Here is a 23156-nt window from a genome sequence, read left to right as displayed (position 1 = left end):
GCCCCCTGCACGGGGTGGGCAGCAGCTGAACGGCCGGAGCCCAGCACACGGAGCTGCGGTGACACCCCGGCACGCGCAGGCTCTGAACTCAGACCCGTTATCTGGCCACCAGCTCCTTGGCCAGGGTTGGAGCATGCTGGTCAGTTCTCCAGGTTTATTTTGGTCCCGTGGGGTCTGGTCCAGCACAGCTCGAGTTACTGCTGTCCCTCCCCCAGCTCCACCAGTGACCGGATTCCTGGTGACACCAGATACTCGGGGTCAGGCACTGCTGTCCCTTCGCAGGTCACGCTTGCTGACAGCCGTACCGACGCCGTTCGCACAGGTACACCACAGCCCTGCCTGCTTTCGAGCCATTTCCCAGGATCAAACCCCCGGAGTGACCGTGCAGCTCACCTGCCCAAGTCCTGCATTTGCAGTGAAGGTGTCTGAATAGCGAGAGAAAAGAATTTGCTCCATTAATTCTGCCCCAAACACACTTCCCCCATTGCAAAGCCTCCCCTGCAGCTTCCAGAGCTGCTGCTTCTTCGGGCCAATTCCTCTCTTACAGTAAAATCAACCATTAACACAAAACAAAACAAAACAAAACAAAAACCAAAACATGCTCAAGCACAGAGGATTGACTGGATTGTGGCAGAGGGGACGGCAGCCCTGGTCCAGGTGCAGGATTTCCCAGGGGCAGCATCTCCCTTTTCGTTCTGTTTCCGCTGGATCCATGGGAGGAGTGAGCAGGTGGAAGGGGAACACTGGCCACTGCCCGGCGTGCTGGGAGAGGTGACGGGAAACCGCCCGTGGAGGGGATGATCCCCCGCCACTGTCCGCAGCGTTAGCGATGTCTCACCGTGCCAACACCAAGGTGCGTTTCCAGCGCCAAGTGCAGCCTGTACTCACTGCAGCTCTGATGGGGGCTGGGGGCAGCTCTCCGGCCGAAGCAGCGGCGAGCTTCTCTCCTCATCGCCAGCAACGTCTCCGGGACAAAAGCACACTTCTCAAGAGCTGACAAACACCATGGCAATCACAGCCCATCTTGTCACCCAGATAGCAGCACTTCTTAGTTTTTAAGGTGTGGATTCCTGCCCAGACCTGCTGCACCAGTTCAGGTTCAGAAGCACCATTATCTAATGAGACACCACGAGCTCCTTTAAGGGTTTTTGTTTTGTTTTAATTTTCAATTAGCGGAGAGCTGGACCTTTGAACTGTCCTGCAGCCTACTGCTGATCTGTGAAGGAAATCCAAATTAGGGGCCCAAGAGAATCCCAGTGTTTAACCCCAGCACAACTACAAACCTGCGCAGCCAACAACCATCCGGCTGTCTCACGCTAATCCTCCATCATTCACGGGATGCAATAAAAATTACCCTGAACTCCTCACCAGCTGCCGTAACGTGTGCTAAACAAACAGGCTGCGGGCAGGAGCTCTTCCTTGCCCTGAACATTGTGTGAAAATGCTAATTACCCCACCTCTCCTCTAGAGAAATAACCTCACACGCTCACGCTCTTAATCAGCTGCCTCCAAGGCAACCCCACACATGGGCAAGGCTCCGAGGCGCTTCCCAGCTCCTTGCCCAACAGCCGCAGTGAGGACATTTCGCTTTCATCACCTGCGAGTTGCTGCATCCCAGCACTGGCATTTGCTCGAGCTGTTTTCCTCAGTGAGGGTTCCCTTGTTGTGAAAGAAAAGGTTTCCAATTAATTAGTCAACAACCGCCGAGATAAATCCCTCTTACGTGGCATCAGTCCATCGCAGGGGATCACCAACTCTTGTTTCACGTATCCCTCGCAATGAATCTTACCAATGCAACCTTTCCTGGAAAATAAGAAATAACTTCCAGGTTCAAAACCAGCTACTGAGCAAAATCCAGCTATTTTCTGCACAAATTTTGGTACAGGTTTCTTGACCTGCTATCGAAAGGTTGTATTTTCTGAGAAGCAATTCTGGCAGTCTGCAGATACCCGGAACATTGACCGATGTGGATTCGTAAACCTTTGCTGCTCCTGAAAATGATGCTTCAGGACACCTTGTAATAAATCAAAAAAACCTTTATTTTTAAGATATATTATAAATTTACAACACACAACATCAGTGTCTTTAGTGTGTATGTGTGAGCAGGTCTAAAGACTCAGCGTTCATTCTGGTCTCGCTCGTGGGCACGACTTCTCCACACGCTAAAGTCAGTCTGAACAGCTCTGGCTTTGCTAACAACCTCGGTAACTTCCAGGAACATATTTCAGTAGACAACAGCGACTGTTTAAAAGGATAACATGTCAGTAGTATTTCTTACTTTTTGCCTAAGAGGCTGCTGCATGGGAGCAAAGCCTGCTGGTTTCCCACGGAGAGGTCCGCGACTCATGCGAGCATGTCCAGAATGAACCCGAATTCCACCAGCTCAGGGACATCTGCCCGAGTTGAGCTTCATAAAAGTAATGGTACATCTTAGAAACAGCTGTGCATGCCACACATCAGTGTCAGTGCCATATAAAAATCATCCTATGCTTACCTAATTATCTTATACACAGGTGAAATGAAAACTGTTAAGTCGGTACCTTGTGATCTAATTTCACTGGTGCTGCCTTGTGGTAAGTGCTGGATAGCAAATCATTCTTGTACAGTTCATTAAACTATGATAAAAAAAAGGCAAATTAAAAATCTCTACAGGCCTCTATTACCTGCTGCAACAAGGATACTTTGTTTTGTGGGGCTTAGTTTAGAACGTGATCCGATTTCCTCCCTCTCCCCAGAGCATGATACAAAACTGTGCATGAAATTCTGCCTGAATTTGGATATTTACATTTTTTGGAGTTCACATGCTGCAAACAGGATCTGCATTCAAGATCTGCAAATCTAGGGCAAGAGGTCCTCAAAACCACCCCTTTCTGTACACCTAGATGTCAGGATGCAGGTGAGAACCACCACCGTGAGAGCACATTCACGTGGACGTAACACACGCTGCTCGCCGTTTCCTCTGCGGGATGTGGGGATTGCCGCCCCAGCCGAGCTCACCACTGTCCTGCCTCTGCCAGCAGCCAACACAAATCCTTCAGACCGATAATCGGCCCAGAGAGGAGGATGCGGTCAGTGGTTTGCTTATGCCTCAAAGCACAAGGACTTCTGATCGGATGGAAATACCCAGCTGCAAGTGCCACTATTCAGCTAATTAATAAAAATGTTATTTATTAAAAGTAGAAAAATGGAGCATTTACTTTGGATGAGACACTCACTGTCCTGTGCACACTTCTTCTGTAAAACTGCCACTGAAGTAGAGATCCCTGGTAACCTCTGCCTCTCTCCCACAGGCGATATTTGCTGACAGTGTTACTATACATTCGTTTGGTGCAATGCTTATTTAAACAACTTTCAAAATACATTAAAAGATCCTCAGCCCATGAATCACAATGCCTAAAAGAAAAAGTCCCAACTAAGAAGGATTTAAATAACCACTGAAGCGTTTCTCAGATATGAATATCCATCTCCAAAAGACAAGTTTGGTTCCAGGAGAGTGAGGAAAGAAATGGGGGTCAGGGTTCTGGGACACATCTGTGACAGAGGCTGCGAGCAGCCAAAAAGCAGCAATTAGCTGGAGGCTCCAGCGGGAGTGAGCCTTGCACCCTCCCAGAAGAGCAGAAGCGCGCTGATGACTGCTTCAGAAACCATGCAAGTTAATTTTCCAGCTGCATGGAGAACAGAAGCGTCCTTGAGACGGTATAAAGATCAGTGAACTGTGAAGCAGCCGGGTAATCTTGTGTGACCGTTTCCAGAGAGCGATGCAGCAATCTCAAAGGAAGACTCACGTCGCTGCTCACAAGGAGAGAAGGAACGGCAGGATCTTTGGGCTGGACCAGACACTACAGGAGAGTGACACTAGCTCAGTCTCACAGGTCAAGACAATCATGGTCCACGCTGTAAAGTGGCCACTGGCATTTTTTTTTATTTTTCAAATACATCCCTTTAAATACATCCCCCTACAAAGAGAGTATAAATACGAAGCCCTGAGAAGAAACTTCTCTATAGTACAGTTGTATTAAAAATATCAGTGTTTTGATGACAAAATGATAAGTTACATATATTTAAATAAATAGCTACGCTAGCTTTCAAGAGTCATGTAATATCAAAAGGCAGAAGATTGTCTCTATCAACTGATGGGGCAAAGAGCTAGAACTGTAAGAAACAGACGTCGTATCAGCCACCTACCACCCCATTTCCTTACTTCTTGACTTCCCAAGCTTCCAAATATTCTCTTAAATATGATATGATGTCTTCGCTAGTTATGATCTGAACACCAGAGATGCAAGCACAGGACCTGAACCTGTAATTCCTTACTCCTGTGAGTAGTTCTTCCTCATAAAAACTTTTTTTTTTTCCCTCTTTATAAAAAACCTACTCCCATGTGCTCAGGGACCTCTCACTGGCCTACAGACCAGACCCACCAGTGCTCTGCCCTTCAGCCCTGGAACAGGACAGGATATCTCCAGTAAGGCTCCTACCACACACGCTCCTTGCGCCTGGAGACCCGTCTGCACATTCTGACTCACGAGCAGCGATCTTTCACTTTTCTGCAGGTTTTCTAAAAACCGGGATAACCAATGCCTCTGCAAGCCCAGAGGACTGAACCCCCCGCTCCGTTTACTGTGATGAAGTCACAACACACCCAGGTGAGATGGGGACACAGCTCCCCACTTGCTACCAATTCATACCCTACCACCACCACCCATGTTTTGATCAATTCCTCAGTGTTCAACGCCAACAGTAGTTTTTGATTGTTTTAAATCAACTCCTACGCCTTGCTGCAAACATCACACCTCCTAAGTTCTGGCCTCTTTCAGCCATTGCCCACTGGAAACCTAAGCTCTCGAAAGACAAGCAGGGCTGTGTTAAAGCTGTATCGAACAAGAAGACTGACAGACCAGGAAGAACACACCCTCCAACATTTCAGCTGTGTAAGTGCTGAGCTCTGGAATAACAAAATCCAGAAATAACCACATATTCTCAAGCCCACAAGCACTTTAAAGATGCAGTATTCCTTTATCCCAAAGGTCTCGAAATGCTGCTGCAACATCAGGTTATGTTGCTGAACCTGGGCATTCCTACCCTCTTCTATTACACAAGCATGATGCTTTTAACGATGCTTTCCCCCTCACTTTATACAAGATTCAGCGGCACTGACTGTGTTCTGGCATACCGAGCGAGGCAGCTCTGATAACTTCGATCAGCCTGACACTGAAGAACATATACCGAGCGAGGCAGCTCTGATAACTTCTATCACCCTGATCAGCCTGACACTGAAGAACGTGCACAGTTCACTAGCAGGTCTGGGCAGGATCACGCTCTGATCCTGTTGCTGTGGGGTTGATGCAGAGATACAGGAGCAGCAGAACCTTTACCCTTTGAAGCGAGCCACTCCACTCAGCGGGTCAGACACCGCACAGCAGAAATGCCCCAGCTTCAACCCCCTAAAAGTTCATCATCCACAAGGCCCTGGCAGCACCAACAGACAGTCCTGTCTTGGTACAAAGATGCTCACTCTTGCCACATGGCTAGTTCCCTGGGCTCTGTCAGCAAGCCAGACGTCAAACTTCTAGATGACTCTTAAAGTTGACGGATGATCCTTGCCTGGTCTGTCTGAAGCTCTACGGCCACTCCAGAGTCTGATCATGTATTACTGAAATCACAAGAAGCATGTCAACAAGCCTTCACATTCTTTCAAAGACCAAGACTGAAGTATCTGTTTGGTAAATCTGAACCTGTACCTTCTCATTCAGAAGCCAAAAAAACCCCCACTGAACTACAGGGTAGTTTTTCCAGCTTTGTCTTCTAAAAATACTCATTAAAAGGAGTATTTACAGGAATGCTGATTGGCAGAGAAGGACGCGTGCCTCTAACATTAAGAGCTTCAAGTAATAGTGTCTCCTGGTAGTATGACAGGCAAAAAGCCTCAGGGAGTAAGAAAAAAAAAAAAAAACAGGCAAAATAATCAAAACCATCCACAACATCCAGTCACAACTATTTGTGAGTGGTTGTGCTGAACTCCCGGGGTCGCAGGATCAGGTCCCTAGCTTTTACAGCTATAGGACAAGGTCAGAATTTAATGTCATGCTGTCAACCTGTCCTTGGCAAGAGTCTAGGAAAATGGTTTTAATGTCCAATTTGAACAGAAGATGCATTTCTATAAAGCTTGGAATTTCTAAATGTAGAAATAAATATTTCATCAGTCATGAACTGTAAAGCTTAATATGAACTTACAAATAACAAAAAAAAATCCTGGGATAGTAAGTCAAGATAAAATCTCATGCTGTTTCGACTTCCCCACCCTTCATATTAATTATGTGAAATTGGCAACTTCAGTGCCTTGACTGCACAACAGCACAGAGCAGATGCCAAGTTCAGGCCAAAACTTGTTGTAGGGTTTTGGGTTGCATCTCGTTGCATTTTTGTTTAAAAAACCCAAGACTCAAAAAGGTGACTTGCAGAGCGATTCAGGATCTCTGTTTGACAGGACACCTTCGTGCTGTTTAAGGACAGGGTCTCTGTGTGGTTCCTCTGCGTTCTGGAGAGGCATTGCTTAGCCTGTCTTTCCAAAAGAGAGCTGCGAAAGGCAAGACACAGCAGGGATCATGACAGGTATCAATCATGTCTCCCTAACCTGAAAATAAAAACCATTTTTGTTTGGACTGTTAAAAAAGGAACACCTGCAGAGCCCAAGCCAAGACTATCTGGATATTCACAGCGCGTTCTGTTCTTAAAAGCTCCCAACTCCTACCTGAAACCTCAAGTCAATCTTCTGACAAAATAGGAAAGACACAGCCTGACATTCTTGGTATTTTCAAGGTAAAAATAAGTGTCAAGAAAAACCACTTCTATCTCAAAGAAGGTAATTTCAAGCGTGCTTTTAAATACATTAAACAAGAAAAAAACCTAAGCGGTTCTGCTTCTTTACAGATCACCAATGAAAAACCCATGCAAATTAGTTGCTTTTTTGTAAACAGTTTGAAACAAAGTCAAAACCCACAAATCTCCCTTTCCAAAACCGTGCACATAAAAATAGAATAAAAAAAACCACCACTAAGTGAATATATAATCCTCCTTGCACTAGGATATGAACTTATGAACTGGGGCCTACTTGAGAATCCAGGTCTCGGTGTGGTGAGCTCTGTCAAACAGATACTGCATCTGTACGTAGCTGACAGAGTGTCTCCTACAAGTATAACCGCTGTGGGACTGCAACAACACTAACGCAGAAAATAAATAGGAAAAAGTAATGCTATTTATTAAAAGAATTCCACCTCTGAATTACTCTGTTTAAATTATAATGCAAGATAAACAAGTCTGGATAGAAATGTGCTTGCTCTCCCAGTATTTGAACTTTTTAAAAACATTTCCTAATAATCAATTTTTTAAAGCATTTTATAATTTGATATAGCCATAAATTAATACTGTATGGAGATGATTAATATCCTATGCTAGTGGTCAGTGACCTTTTGTAAACACTAGCCAGATGCTAGCAAAACTGGCTAGAAAACTACTGTCACAGGCCTTTTTAACAAGTGATATCATATTTCTTTCCAACAGTCAGATTCTTAATTGTTTTCACAAAACCTTTTCCTATTTTTTGATATACTTTATTTTAAACCTAATACCTGAAAACATAAACAAGTCTTCAAACCTCTTCCACTAACACTAAATCCACAAGGCAATTAACTTCAGTTGGCCATAACTACGTGAGCTCTCCTACGAGAGACCCCTTCAGAGAGGACCTTCCCCCTCCTCTTCCATCCGCCCCCCTCCCCAAACAATCCATGCATCCCCCCGCGGAGGAGGGGGTCAAGCGAGGGACAGTAGGAAGTGGCACAGCGGACTGGCGTTCCCCTCTACTAGCGTCTGGAAGATTCGAGAGATCTGTAGCATGACAGGCCCCGTTTCTGGATCGTTCATCCACTGAGTGCTGTTCAAGGGGTTTTCAAGCATATCCTCGAAGGCTGCCAAGAAATGGAAATTGCAACACTCAATTAGTCCTTTCGTCAGCAAAGGCTTCCATGTTTGGGATGATTCAACAACGGGACAGCTAGAAATAGCTACAACTCAAAGGCAGTGGGCAAGCATCACCCAAAAATGGTGGGAACGAACACACATCACACGTTTACCATCTGCACTCCTAAATCTCTCCAGCCTGGGATGCTACAGGCTGTCATGCTTTCTCCACTCCTCGGCGTTATATTCACTGCAGACAGAGGCTGATTAAATACTCAGCCTGGATTACAAAACCTCAAGGACATGGGCTGGAAGAGCTAAAGCCTTAGCAAATGTCTACCTGCAGGGCAGGGCACGTGCTCTGCAATTCAGCCATTTGTGAAAGCCCACCTTCGAACGGGCTCACTGGCTGCCAGTACTCCTGCGGGAAGACTCTTCTGCAACTCCACTCTTCTGCCCAAAGATTTTTCACATCCCAGCCTAGGTTTCGTAATGGCTAGTTCCTGCACCAGGATCTTTTTCACCCTGACACTTAACCAGGACAGTTCACAGAAAGCCCCATCACCCCCTTGCCTCTGTTACCTTTGCTCTCCTGTGCTGCACTTTGGCCATCCTACAGCCACTCTCATTTATAACAACTCTGAAGAGAAAACCAAGGCAGCAAAATAAGAAGCAGGTATGGCAAAGGCTATGCAGGAATGAGCAGCAGAGCCAGCAAAAGCGTAGCCCCTTAAACCCCCAAATCTCAGAGCTCTATCTTTTCATAGAGGCCCCTGGAACCAGAAGGGAAGCAGCACCTTTCCTCTGAGCTCCACGTGCTTTCTCCTTCCTGCTGTCTGGAGAGTAGAGGATGGGGGGAGGCAGCCACGTTCACCCACCCAGACATAGGCAGACAGGGAAAGGATCTCTGTGCAGAACAGTTACCTCCACTTCTAAACTCTGACAGCAATCCAAATATTTAAAAGCAGGTTTTTTTCTTTCCATATACAGCTGTCTTCACAACAAGCTTTGGTTTTTTGTTTTTTTTTTTTTTAAAGTGTGCAAATTTTCACTCTTCTACTTATGTTGAAGGAACCAGCCAGCTACTGCAAGAGCTAAACTGCAAATCTGGCAGGAGAATGGTCCAGGCAATAATTTATAAGCCTTATGACAGACACTGAGCTGCACTACTGGACATTTGGAGCAGTCATTATGGAACAGGACAAAAAAAGCAGTTGCACATCTGACCTATTCAGAAGTCACTGAAATGTCAGTGTTGTAAGAGTCTGGCAGACCGGCACGAAGGTCAGTGTCTTTATTTTCCCAGGCGCGTTAGTGTACAATGCTTCAACTGACATTAGTGGGAGCTGTAAGTACCCAGCACCTCTGAAAGGCTCATCATTAATACCTTGCTCAAGGTCACGCAGCACGCCTTCAGGAAAGCCCAGAATAAAGTACAGATCTCACCTTTGGCCACTTTAATGACATTCTTTTACCCAGACTCAAAAGCTTAAAACTATTTATCAACATTCTGTAATTATCTAATTAAACGCAAACATTCATTATTAAAATCTGTGACATAAGAAATTCGCAGATGTATCATTCAGAATATGTTCTCTGATGTTCATCCAAGCTTTACAATGGCATTTCATTTGCTATTTATATTCTGAGCTGCAGTGTGGAACCCTTGTTGGAAATGAAGAGACCATTTGTTCAGAAATCAGAGTGGGAAGGTTCTGCACTTGAATTATTTAAAGGCTTGCAAACTCTCCTAATCACATTGAAAGTAGTATTTTTAAAAGCTCTCTTGAAAGAGTTGCGCATACACTAGTTAAAAGCATTGCTTCAAATAAATTTTCAAGCCAAAGACTAAATATAAAACTTTAAAAATACACACAGAGCCAATATAATTTTTCTGTATTGTCCTCCAGCATCAGAGACACCAGTTCATCACAGATTGATGCTTCACTGTCAGGCTCATCGGCTGGGTACTTGCTGTGCTCCCAGCCTTTCTGACCACAAGCGCACAGACTTTGCCACAGAGCTGAAACCCAAGCAGGGGGAAGTGTATTTTCACATACTTTATCTCAACTTTGATAGGCAAGGCCTCAGCTCAGACTCCTTGTTTGGTTCCTCTTCCACAAGTTACCTTCCATCTGAGTGGTCAGGCCCCAACACACAGTAAGCTGTACACAGGAGACAGCCTTGTTTTTTCTGTGAAATCTCAGAATTCTAGACAGACATTCCTGATTTTTCCTCTCATGGCCAAAGGGAGCACACAAAAGGTCTCCTAAATCCACAAAAGCCTTGCAGCCAGCAGCTATTGAAGTTCTGAGTTCAGCAAGTGTAACCCAGTAGGGAATTTGTATAATTTCTGGAGCAGCCCCAAGTTCAAGGAACCCAAGCAGGACTTACCTAGTAGAGTTTTAGGGTTGGTTAGCCCTAACTGTACCACTGGGTTTTCTAAGATGGCTTGGAAGAGAGGGCTGTTGGTGTCGATGCCCTTATCTAAGTCCTCTGGAGAAGGCTTTCTGTCTCCCAGCAGCCATTCACACTGAAAGAAATCACCGGGCACGATCACAGATTTCATGATTGGTACCACAAGAAAGAAAGCGCCTCAAAAGTTTTGACAATGTGGCATATTAAAAGTATTTTTTCCTCTCACAGTTAAAGACCAAACTATGCATTTCTTTTCACACTAGATTACTATTAATTTTCTGTTGCTCCCACACCTTTATTTCAACAGGAACAGCAACAGTGCCTGGTATGGTAATAAAATTACACCAACTTTGGGTGTTTCAAAGCCTGGAGGAGATGTGTGTTATCCTACACACGTACTGCCTCCAAAGAACCCCATCAACAGGGTTACAACACGTCAGCCTGAAGTACCATCCAGCCCAGTATCCTCTAACAGCAGCCAGCACCAGACGCTTAAGAGAAGATTCCTTGGCTGTCAGCTGTGTCCACAGAATTTCCCTTAACATCCAGCCACTAGCAGGGGTCTAATCAATCTTTGAAAACCTTCATATTTTTTGATTCCACAACCTGTGGGACGCATTGCTGCAGAATGCTAATTTACACACTGCATGGCTGGAATCTCTCGCTTGATCGTTTACTCCTGTCCTTTAATCAGTTATTAATTACTGGGACTACCTTTTCCTTTCTCATGATAGCATAATCTCTTTTGCAGACTCTGGTGAGGGAGTTTCTCAAAAGCTTTTTGAAAGTCCACATATGCTATCCTAACCAGATCAGCCTCAAGCTCACACATGCTGAGTTCCTCTAAGACTAAAACCTTTGTATTCTGCTTGTGTATCTGATTTGAAAGAGGCACAGAATATATAGTGCTCATTTAATCCCCAGTAACAGTTGGACTTTATGATAGATCAAAACATCAACCAATTAAACAGTGAAAAGAATCAGCTGAACAGACTAGTACAGCAACAAGGAACAGAAATGACATTGTACTCACGGCCGCATTTTGCTGGTTGTTGTTTACTCTGAGTGCATCTACCACTTCTTTTTCATCAAACCCCATCTCCATCAGGGCAATGACTGCCTGTATCAGATTTGCACAGCTTAATAAATGTAACATTTAAAGCAGAAATAAGAACAATCCCATCCTTTCACTGTCAGCGCAAGAGCTTTATGTGGGGTAAAACCCCCAGTTTCCATTTGCAGACCCACTAAGTAATCTTATCTGCTAAGTTTTCAAATACCCTATATCAAAAGTATCTTTATTATGGAAGAAGAATAAATCTTAAGAGTGAAGGTAGTTCCTATCCTCATCTCTGAAAGCCAAATGCAAAGCAAAGAGCAAGTGTACCTGGGGCAGAAAGGAGAAGAGCAGGACAGGAACACCTTATTTTAGAACTTCTCTCGGGTCACAAAGCTTTTATTCACATCTCACTGACAGATCAAGCTTCACATGCATTTGTAGTTCTGTTCGCTCAATTTAATTTCACTTCCAGGATTTATAATATTGGTAGTGTTATGTATTTAGACAAGCTTACCTAGACATTGTTATAGAATGTTTAATCATTTAGAAATTGTACCCAGTCATCAAATACATTTGCAGCTTGCAAGAAGAGAGTGCTAGATTCCACAGAGCACCTCCTGGTGAGTTTACAGCGCGATAACAACACATTTTCACTGCAGCTAATACTGTGTTCTGAAAAAACAAGGCTAACTTCTGCATTTGCTGCAAGACTTAAATCTGCTGGTGATACTTGTCCTTGCCCCCTAAATACAGTAAAGCTCTTCTGTCCTTTTCTACAGTAAAAGGACCTACTCCTGTCCTACAACCCTTCCTCCCTAGACAGCAGTCATAAAAGCAATACCAGGAGTCTGGCAGCTCACTTCAGTCCCATTAGTTAATTTTCAGGTGCAGAAATAACAGTGTCAGTAATTCAGATACTGCTATCTGAGACTGCAATGCATTAATTAGGTAATATCCCTTTCAGCAACCTGAATTTAAATAGTCCCTAAAGACTTCCACTAAAATACTGTCAAGGCAGCATAATATACATCTACCCAGATGTCCCGTTTCATTTATTAACTAAACATTTACTTCGATTCCATGGTGCACACAGCGTCCCTTCCAATCCTAACAGTTCTATAGGGAGATACACAGCACCTACTCGTGGGTCTGGACGAAACTCTCTTTTCCTCCGGATCTTCTTGAATATTTCTGTCAGCTCATCCTTGGCCTCTTCCCCACCCTCTTCTGAACTGGGACCCGCAGTCACTTCAGCAGAGGATGCACCAGCCTCAGCCGTGGCTTCTGATGGAGTCTGGCCTGGAAGCGGAGCATCCACCGTGGGGTCATCAGCGTGTTCTATCAACCACTCCATGGCCTGTGTCACTGACATACTGAAAAGCAAATCAACACAGGGATGAGAAACGCTCCAGATGTACAGGAGTGTTCCACATATATTTGCCTTTGTGTTTACTCCAGTGGTAGACTGACTTGCAGGTTAATTAGTATCTGAAAAGCCATAAATGAAATTTTGGAGCAAACCTCAAAGCATCTTAACTCTCTGTGGATTCAAGGTACCACAATCTTCTCTGAAGCCAGGAAGACAGCAGCATGAAGCCCAACTTGGACACTGCAACCCAGATTTTAAAAGGCATTTCTGAGGGAGTCACCTTATTCTCCACATCACCCGCTTTACTTCACAACAGAGAAACACTGACTATTTGCAACTGTTGACAAAACTGCAAACAAAGCGTGTTCCACATCTACATGGAACCACATCTCAGATGCAAGCTGCTCTGTTGCTTAAGGAGATCTCTCTCTGACACCTGCCCAGCGATCAAGGAATGCCATTAACACCACAAGAAAGAAAGAGGCTGAAAAGCTTTGTACGTGCACAATATGCCTTCTGCGGGAGCAAAATTCAATGCAGGCAATTGCACCTGGACATGTACCACCCTGTTCTTCCTCCACCCTGACTTGAGAAATCTGTGACCCCTCACAGGAGAGGCCAGCCCCAGGGCACAGAACATCCTGATCGTAACAATCACTTGCCATCCAGTGTGAGAAAGTCTTTCTGACCCGCAAGGGACTGATATTGGAAAAGAGTGACTGGCACATGTTGTGGATTCTCTACCATTAGAAATTTTTGAGAATGGCCTAACAAACCCCTCTGAGGAGTGAGGCAGTACAGTTGATTCTTCTTAGGCCATGAGAAGAACTACATGACCTCCTATTTTCCTACAGTTGCTATCTGGACTTCACAATAATCTTGGAATGTTTTTAAAAGATCAGCACAAGGTATTCTTCAACAACTAAAAGAACAATGTGGGTGGGCTACGTTTGATTTTTTCTTTTTTCTATAAAATCTGAATTCTAAAGTGGAAGAAAATGTGAGTTTAATACTTGGAAACAGTACCAGCCTGGCAGACCAGCTGCTCTGCTGTTCTTTCCAGAGCAAGTACAGCTCTGTTTCCCCTTCCCTGCGCCATGTGCACCTGCGCACTCCCTGAGGCAGCCCTGTTCTTTGAGTCAATGCTTTTTCCAACCTAGTTTTAGCTGACCCACATAAGGAGACTTTAGGAAAAAAATGCACATTTTATTTTTAACCATATCAAGTAATTTACAGGCAGTGTGCTGAGTACACTTACTGATTTAATCGAAGGGCTTTGACAGCTCTGCTTTCTGGAAACCCCATTTCTGTAAGCTGCCGCAGAGCTATCTCATCCACTCTGTCTTCCTCATCCTCATCCAGCATGGCTACACATACACAAACAAAACAACGTTCAGATTGACTTCAAGCTAAAATAAAACCATGTATCAATGGAAAGGCATGTGTTAAGTTCAAACCCCATTCTCCTCTTCCATCCCTTCTTTTGTTTCTGCCCTGAATTTGCCATCTCATCACTTAATTTGCTGCACTCAGCTTGGTCTGGCTCAGATAGATTTTTCCAGGACAGACTTTGTCCAGATGTGTTCAAGATCTCAAATAAAAGACAGCTAATTCTCACATGCTATTTCTGTGTAAGTAAATATGTAAGAGATCCACTGAAGATCTATTTGTCATTGATCTAAAAAGTAAGCCAGATCTGGGCAACTATTTCCCACAAACTGGATCATCAGCTACGCTTTCATCTCATTTTACTATCTCCTTGTGCTTTTCCAACTATTCTTTACCATCCCTAAAGTGCAACTCGAAGTTTTCCAATTTTTTCACTACTAATGATTTTTTTTTCAAATGGAACTTCTCATCCATCCCCCAGAGACCTTAAAAATTCAGAAGTTTTATATAACCTATAACCACAAGGTGAAATCTTCACCACAAAGTTTGTATTTACTATTACATTAGGGTCTGGACTTCACTCTGCAAGCCCACTCTTCTGCTATGGAAGCAAACAAGTTCCCGGGACTGAACTAGGCACTACAGAGACATGTTCATACCGTTTGCCTTCTTAAACAGTTCAACTGCATCTGGGTTCAGTGCTAGCAACTTCTGTGCAACTTCTATGAGAGACACTAAGATCTTCCGGAGCTCTGTCTGGAACTGCAAGAAAGGAAACTGTCAAAACATTTAGACAGGAAGTTACCAGACATCATTAAATCTCAATAAATCTATTGTTAGTATCTCAGTAGCAGTCTGTCCCCCTGTACAGAATTAGGGCTTTATTTTCATTGTTTAGTCTCTCAAGAAGCACTGGGCCTTTCCTGTGAAGGGCTACACAAAAGTAAAAGCTACTGGGCAGAAACGTCCTTTTATTTCAACCACAGCTTGCTGTCCAGTACCCCCACAAGAGGTGCAGTGTCCAAGAAAACTCACTGCTTCACAGAAACACTGACTCCCACCTTGCAGAAGTGTTGAAAGATGACAGTCCAGCAGCTCTGTACCAGCGCTACTTGCTTCTGTGAACCAGAGAGCCTCCCTGTCTGTTTGCTTTCTAGCAATCTAAACTTGAACAACACAGATCAAAGCTACTTTCTAAACTAAAGCATAACAAATTCCTTTCAGTTGGACATTTGTTTTTAAGTATGCCATGCTCAGTAGGTCATTAAACAGCTTAAATGGCAATTGTCCCCTTTAGGTTACTAGGGCACACTGACAGCATGCAGTACGTAGGCAGATTCGCTGCTTCATATCCCTGCCAGGTAGGGAGGTGAAGGTAGTCCTCACACTGCTGAAGACACAGTTAGAAGCATTCTAGACTCTGCAAGTATTCGATTACTGAAGTCAAAATTTATGCCTAATTTATCTTTTCAAAACCACGGAAGAAAAAAAAAAACACTGCTAACACTAAACTATTTAAAACAGAAGAAATAAAACCCCTTAATTTCACATTTACTGGATCTTGAATACATTTACTGAGCCTTTTTCCATGGGCAAATAAAACATTTAAAATCATTAAGTTAGAATGGAGTGTTTTATTATCACCTGTGTCTAAATCTTAAGCTATCTACTTAAATATATACTATATACACTTGAATTTATCTTATAGAGAGAAGAGAATCCCATTCAAATAAAGAGAAAAGGTTATACAAGATACTTGGATGCTAGTGTGCGAGTGAAGGTCAAGTCTAATACTTACATCCCTCATGTTGTGATGGGCCACAGTGCGATCTGCATTGCGAGAGGGCAGATTTGCAGTTGCTTTGAGAATTGCATCCTTATCAGGAGCTTTCTGCTCTTGTTTCCTCTGAAGGATAGGAAACATCATCAGGTTTCATAAGCCATTATCCACAGAACAGAGAACACAGCATAGCGGAGAGCAGTTTCATATTCTTCACCAAGGCATCAAGCAGTGCTCTGTAACTTGCAACTAAGAGAAACAGCAGTCTAGCAATACCATGGATTAACAGCACCGGTCTCATTTTGCAATTATAGAGCAAATCTGGACCTGCTGGGTTGCCCCACTTTCAGTCCTTACACCTATTTCTGTTCTCTAAACACGCAGGGAAATTCCATCACAGAGGGAAAGTGACGTATCAAACACGGAGAGAACAGAGACCTCAGTGCCCAGGGCCATATTCTGCTCCACACGGTCTGCTCACAGCACACTCTCTTCATCAAGAGATGTACCAGCACTGCGCACACACTGACACTTAAGTGCTTAACACTGGATGTACTTTGCCGCTTGCACGTATCATGCAGAGATGTACGGTGCCTTGGATTCTCAGTACATGCTTACAGTCCAGGACAAAACGTAGCAGGGTACGAACTATAAATATTTCCCATTCTTATAACTGATGCTCTTACAGTGACATTCTGCACAGCAAGACCATAGTGAAGAGCGAGACACATGCCAATACCTACAGGAAGGGATACAGAGACATACACCAATACCTACAGGGAGCAAGAAGAAACAAAGCTGGGCAAGGACGAAGTAGAGAGACCCAGGAATTCACAAGGTCAAGCACAAGCACTGCTCAAAGCGTTTATGCGATAACATCAACAGCTGTACCACTCATGCATGAGCACCATCCTGGGCAACCCTCAGTAACAATTACATTCCAATAAAATATAATTTAAAAAAAATAATAGGAGGGGGACAACACTTCAGCTCTTGAGACCTGGTTAGAGGGTGACAAGCCACACACAGATAAAGACAGAAGAGAGCCTGACAGCAAGTCAACGTATTTCTACTGGGTTTTCAAACAGAGACAAAGCAAGCGACAACTTATACAGTTATTAGACATTTATTCAAAGATCAAATCTATACCACTTGCACAGAGTGTATCTGCATGTCTAATTCTAAGGCAAATGTTCTCACAATCAAAGTTATAAACGTAAAATCAGCTTCCTCAAAGTTTGGAAGAAATATGAAATAATTTCCCTAGGATTTAACTGGCAGGATTTGCCTCTACAAGAGGAGTACACCACAGGAATCCTTCTGCAGTTCACTAATAAAGCAGTTAATCAAAACAGCCAAGTTGAGAAGATGTGCAAACTCACTTTCTCCTCTGCTGACACGTCTGCCATTTTGGGGAGTGGAGGTGGCGCACGCTTCTTTATCAAAAGCAGGACATCTAGAAAGAGAATGATATTGAAATAAATTAGGAAGTAATCTGAAAACAGTTCTTGTAGGATCCTACAGAAACTAAATTTTTCCTGAAGATGAATTTTGTATTACTTCTGCTAGAGCATCAGACCTTTTTCACACTTTAAAACCTGTATGGCTTTACACACACTCCTTCAGTGTTTGCAATTCCTTAATGCACAGTGAATTCAAACCATGGCCCATTATCAGTTACGCTTTGTAACTGTTACTGGTTTCTTCTCCTCACACAACACCATTAAAGAAAGGGTATTACATGCTCCAGTTGTCTTGTAAATTAATAGTGCAGCAATTGGCTCATGATAAGAATAAAGCATCAGCACTTCCAGTGCTTCCACTGAGAAGGAAGCAGTAGAGACAGGCCACGGATGGTCTTAGGTCTAAGTTCGGGCCCTCCACCTGCAGCAAGGCAAGCACCAAGCTTCAACAGGAGCTTCCAGTAACAGGCTGAAGCTCATCTTGGTGTATGAACAGCAGTAGAGTGATTCACGATCTACAGCAGGGGTGCACCACTGGTACCCCACCAGGGCAGGTCCCGAGGGCAAACAAGTCTCATATCTCGCGTGACCTGGCACGAGCTTGCTTTGGGCTTTTAAGACTAATACTTCCCCTTACAAGACACCCCTTTTCTGGAGATCACAGGATACTTTACAAGTTTCTAGCACCTCAGTTACTACCACATACGTTCTAAGGGCAGAAGGATGCAGACACACCACTTAGAGCCCCAAACGGGTCAGTGCAGCATCTGCAGTTCTTCAGCCGCTATGGCCTGACACGCGGTTTGGAGTCCATTGCATTAGGCAGGTAAAAAGCAAACAAAGCGTGCTTTGCACAATAAGCTTCCTCAGTCTGTCTCAGCACATACCAGCCAAGAGCAACAGCTGGTGAAGGCTGTTAACCCTCATTTGTCCAGCTGACCAGCACACAAAAGGATCCATGTGCTGACTCTTGGCTGCCCTGCGCAGTCAGCTGGTGGCAATCAGCTGTTGGCTGTGCTCTGGTCTCCCTGACAAGCAGGGCACAGGAAAGGTGCAGCATGCTGAAGAGGGAAAAGGAGCAAAGAGGCATTTGTGTGACAGCTTACTAGGACTACACAGTTAATGCTGCTTCGCTGCTGCAAACTGCAACTCAAAACTCTGTAGGAGCCAGCGCCTTGCCTAGAAATAATACACCACCCATCAGCAAAAATGTTGTCCCTTGCCTTTGCCTAAGATAGCACTTCCAGCTCCTGTTCGGCTCTAAAGGTGATAGGTGACACTGCCTTGGAACCGAGACACCGGACTGCTCGTGTTCATGGCAGCAGTTCTCCAGCCTACACGAACTTGGGACTGCACTCCTGCTGAGTTTCTGGTTCAGACAATATTTCAGTCTGCAGCAGTCCTGCTTCTCTTGCTTTCTGCACCACCGCTCTTTATCTCCAGAAGGGGCCATTAGCTTAAGCTGTCTAGCAAAACCTGACTCCAGCTATCCCAACAGCCCTCAGCTTTAGATCTTCTTTTGTTTCACACTAATCCTTTACACCTCTAAAGTTCAGGAGCAAATACATACCCCACATAGCTACTGTAGTCAGCGATACTATGGTGTGATGGATTCTGACCTCCGTTTGCAGAGGACAGAATGAGATCTAAACTCAGACACTCCGACACACTTCAGCAAACATCCTTCTGCTTGACATGGAGACCTCAATGAACCCCCCAAAATCATTGGGTTGTCTGCCTTGGAATATTCAGCCCTGACAACTATTTTTTAATAATTTCGAAAGATAAATGCTGCCCTGGAGGTTTTTAAAAATTACGTTAAAAGGAGGTAAAAATAAACTGTTTAACTTATCAACTTCATGAACATTCCTAATTCCTTTTCAACTCTTAAAAGGAAGAGTGAAGAAAAGCAAACTGCTCAAGGTGTTTTCTCTGGGGAAAAAAAAATATTTTTTCCTCTTTTTTTTTTTTTTTGCCACCTTATTACCTTGCTATGTCAAAGGGAAGTAGACATTAAAAGGGTTACTGTTTGGAACCCTCCAAACAGCAAAACACAATCTCACGTTTCCAGACTGATAAGATTATAAAACAGACAATCCTACCTCTGTCTTGAATGTTTTCCTCCAACACTGTTTTTGTGTCTGTCAGCACCTTCTCAGAAGTAGCATGTATCAACTTATGATGTGTCACAGTTTTCGGATCCTCCAAGCTCCCAGGTAAACACTGCAGAAAATAATAAATATTGAAGATGAGAAGACAGAAATAAGCCTATGACATGAATCGCTGTATTTGCGCTTAAGATTCTCCACGTACAAACTGTACCATCATTTATTATCTTCTTAATAGCTTAAGTAACAGTGCTGCTAGAGGCCAGCACACAGAACGTATTTTATTAAAAAAAAATGAGGCTTGAATTGTGCCGTAATGATACTGACTGTGGTAGGTTTCTACCTCCACATCCAAGCTCCTGGTTCGGAAGAATAACCAACAGAAGGAAGGATTCTAGCCTTGCTTCCTTGATACTGTTAAACTGATAGCTACACCAGGGAGTTAGACTCAGTGATCTTCACGGGTCCCTTCCAACTTGAGACACTCTATGATTCTACAATTTAAGTGCCAACTGATTATGATGCTCTAAAAAACTTCTTTAAACAGACAGTTTCTAACACCTAACATCACAGCCCAAATGAGCCCTTCAAGGGCAGCAGCCTCCACGATTGAATTTATACTTTTGCAGTACAGGACATCTCTATCATGCTTAATTCTGAGCACCCAGTCCTATAGTCATGGAGATATGGAGCAAAGCAAGGATGCTCTGGGACCCACAGCTAATTCTGCAACAGGTCGCTAAGGTCACACACTCCTGGGGAGAAGTCTGGGGACAGCAATTAGCATCATGAACTAAGAATTCAAACCTACAAAGAGCAGCCAGTGTTTCTGCAGAAGGGAAGGCTGTAATAAGGCAGTACAGTTCTCATTTGTAATGAGTGTCAAAAGAGAGGAAAGGCTCTCTGCTTCATCTAATAATTATTATTTACACACACTGCCAGAATAAACAAGAAACTGCCAGCAGTGGTTTTGCTACACTTGACCTTAAGGTGCAGAAACTGCTGTTTCCTCCCCAGTTTGTTTCCAGCTGAAATCAACAGATTTGGCTGCTGGAGCCCTAACCCAGGTTCCTGCTGAAAGTTCTGAACAAAAGTTACATTCACAACTTTCCCTCGCAGCCATAAATAATCAGCGTACAGGAGGTTTTTTCATATATGAATGTTGTGCTCAATTCCTAGCTACAATTCAAAATTGTATGTCAAGTAAGTCACTAGGAAGTCAAGTTCAGATCCTGAAAAAAAGAGTGCACACACACACACAGAGGCCTTGAACTGACTCATCTTCACACCAGAGTGGCTCCCAGACCCACAGTAATAGATTTTAAGAACATTACATCAGTGCATCTAGAGGCTTCTAATTTGTTTGAGTGGAAAAAGAAAGCAGAGTGGTTGCAATTCCAGAAAGGCAACATTAAAAATAACAACCTACCAAACCCACTAAATGGATGCTGCTGTTCTTGCCCCAAAATAGGACACTTCGGACTGACCTCACCTGCACTGCTCACAGCAAACAGCTTTTAATGACACTGCTTTTGATGCGTGTTTCTACCAAACCACTTTTACCGTGTCTGCAGAAGCGTGTGTTCACCCTTTGCGTAACAGAGACACTTCCACAAACCCCGCTGAAGTCAGCTGTTCACTTTGATGTAGCTTTTAGTGCTGTTCTTCATAATATGCATCACCAGCCTCCTCCAAAGGAATCCTTTTAGTCCATCATCACCTTTTCTGTTGTGACTGTAACCGCTGGCAAACTCAGCTACTTGTTCTTCTCCCAAACATAATGCCCTTGGTTTCAACACAGATCTTCCGTTCCTCATCTGAACTTTCGTACAGCTCTGACGCCTCAAGAAGATTGAGGCAAGAGTGTTTGAGTCCTGCTTTGTCCAACAGCAGCTTCTCACTAATCCTTCAGCATCTTAGCTGCTGAACAAAAGCCAAGGACTGCATTAAAGCCTGGGAGCACCTCCTGTAACTGATCTGATAAGTTACTCAAAACGTGTAAGAGTACATCAGCGGAACATCTCCTCTCCGAACAAGCTCAAAATATTCCTGTTACAGATCCTGAGAGTCAGAGCCCAGAAGGAAGAACTTGTAAATGGGAGATGGGAGGTGTACGGCTGGGGTGGGACAAGATGAGACACGATACGGACCCATTAGCCATTTTCATCCTAGCACATGTGTGTGTGCAATCAGAATGCTTACTAATAAGGTGAAAGTGTAAGCAAAAAAATGAAAGTTGCTGTTTTGAAAGAAGTCTTGTGGATACCCCTTGTTACTTCCTCTTCCACTAACCACTTTGTTAACAACTGCACAGAATAACGAGGCACATACGGACAGCACGTACATCAAAGGGACTGCTTAGTGGAATACTCAGCTTATCTGAACATTATCTGAAATGAAAGGCTGAATGAAATGAGTTCTGAAATGAACTTATCTGAAACAGAAAGGCCATCTTAACAGGCAGTGCCTCTGCCAGCTCTCAACAGCCCACCAGGACCTGCCACCACCAAACATCACATCCCACTGTGGAATCTTGCGTCACAAGAACTGTATCTGCCAGAACACGGTATTTTTGTACTAAATACAAAGCTTTAAAGTGTAACTGAAAACACCCTCCTGCCCAGCGAGAAGAGTGCTGGTAATGCACAGGGAGAGCGGTGAGGGGAGAGGAATCTGCGCGCAGTGCAGGGGAAGCGTCTGGCACACAAGTGAAAGGCAGTTGAGAAATCAGAGTGCAGCCCGCCACCGAGAAATCAGGGTGCACCTTGCTGCAGGGCACGACTGGGGTTAACAAGGATTGCTCCCCGCAATCAGAGGCATTCTGGGGAAGGGGAGCTCTCTCACTTGTTTTTGTACAAAAAGATTGTCAGGAGGGGATCTGCTGCTTCATCTTTTCTCTTCCAACACAAATATTTGCATTTCTTTTCAACCCTGGAGCTTACGGCAGGCTGCTCTACCAGGCAGGTGAGAAACCTTTGCTCACAGGTGCCCAAGCAACTGCTGAAATTGCAAGCCCTGGTGATGCTAAATGCTGTTTGTGGAGCCTGGAATCCTGATAAACCACAAGGCTGTTTGTTTTTAAAATAAGGAAAACCATGGTTTTGTTTGCTTTTACTAACAGAAACATTTGAAAAATACTGACACTCCCTCCTACCAACCTTGGGTGGCTGAAACCATCTGCACCCCTCACAAAGTATCAGAAATGGGCCCAGGGGGATGAGCCTACTTCATGTTTGTACTCTGGCAACTCACACCTTGCATCTCTGCTCCACAGATACTCCTTATCGGACCTTAAAATGCAAGTATCACTGAGGCATCTTAAGAAAAAAGGGAACAGAGCATTAGGAGTTGCCCCACGCTGCCAGGAAAGTTACAGGTAGAGGTTATACCATGTTGGTGCATCCCGAGTATGTGACCACGCTTTACAGCAGCATTCCAGCAACATTGCTGAGGCTCAGCAAGAAGCAGTGGTCTCTGGCCATTAGAGTATCAGAACCAGGAGTGTCTACAGCCCCGCTGGCCAACGTGGTGCTGTGCTTGGACTGTCAACACGGGGCTCAAGAATTATGAATCAAAGTTAAGCTTGAGTTTCGGTGGTTAAGCTGACCCG

The 23156-nt window shown here is 44.1% G+C and overlaps 1 protein-coding gene across 1 annotated transcript; it reads right to left on the bottom strand.

Moving 5' to 3' along the window:
• Positions 1-7239: 7239 nt before the first annotated feature.
• Positions 7240-19661, bottom strand: UBAC1 (UBA domain containing 1; the record flags this gene model as incomplete). Its single annotated transcript, XM_010085907.1, has 9 exons — positions 7240-7967; positions 10354-10492; positions 11411-11497; positions 12579-12810; positions 14065-14173; positions 14855-14957; positions 15994-16101; positions 17358-17431; positions 19541-19661. Coding segments are annotated over 9 exons (1128 nt in total), but the record flags the coding sequence as incomplete, so codon positions are not given.
• Between the last annotated feature and the right edge of the window lie 3495 nt (positions 19662-23156).

This window comes from Pterocles gutturalis, unplaced genomic scaffold (assembly GCF_000699245.1).
Source record: "Pterocles gutturalis isolate BGI_N339 unplaced genomic scaffold, ASM69924v1 scaffold32970, whole genome shotgun sequence".
In the NCBI taxonomy this organism is placed as follows: domain Eukaryota; kingdom Metazoa; phylum Chordata; class Aves; order Pterocliformes; family Pteroclidae; genus Pterocles; species Pterocles gutturalis.
Note: the sequence above shows the minus strand (reverse complement) of the source record. Positions and strands in the feature narration are given on the sequence as shown.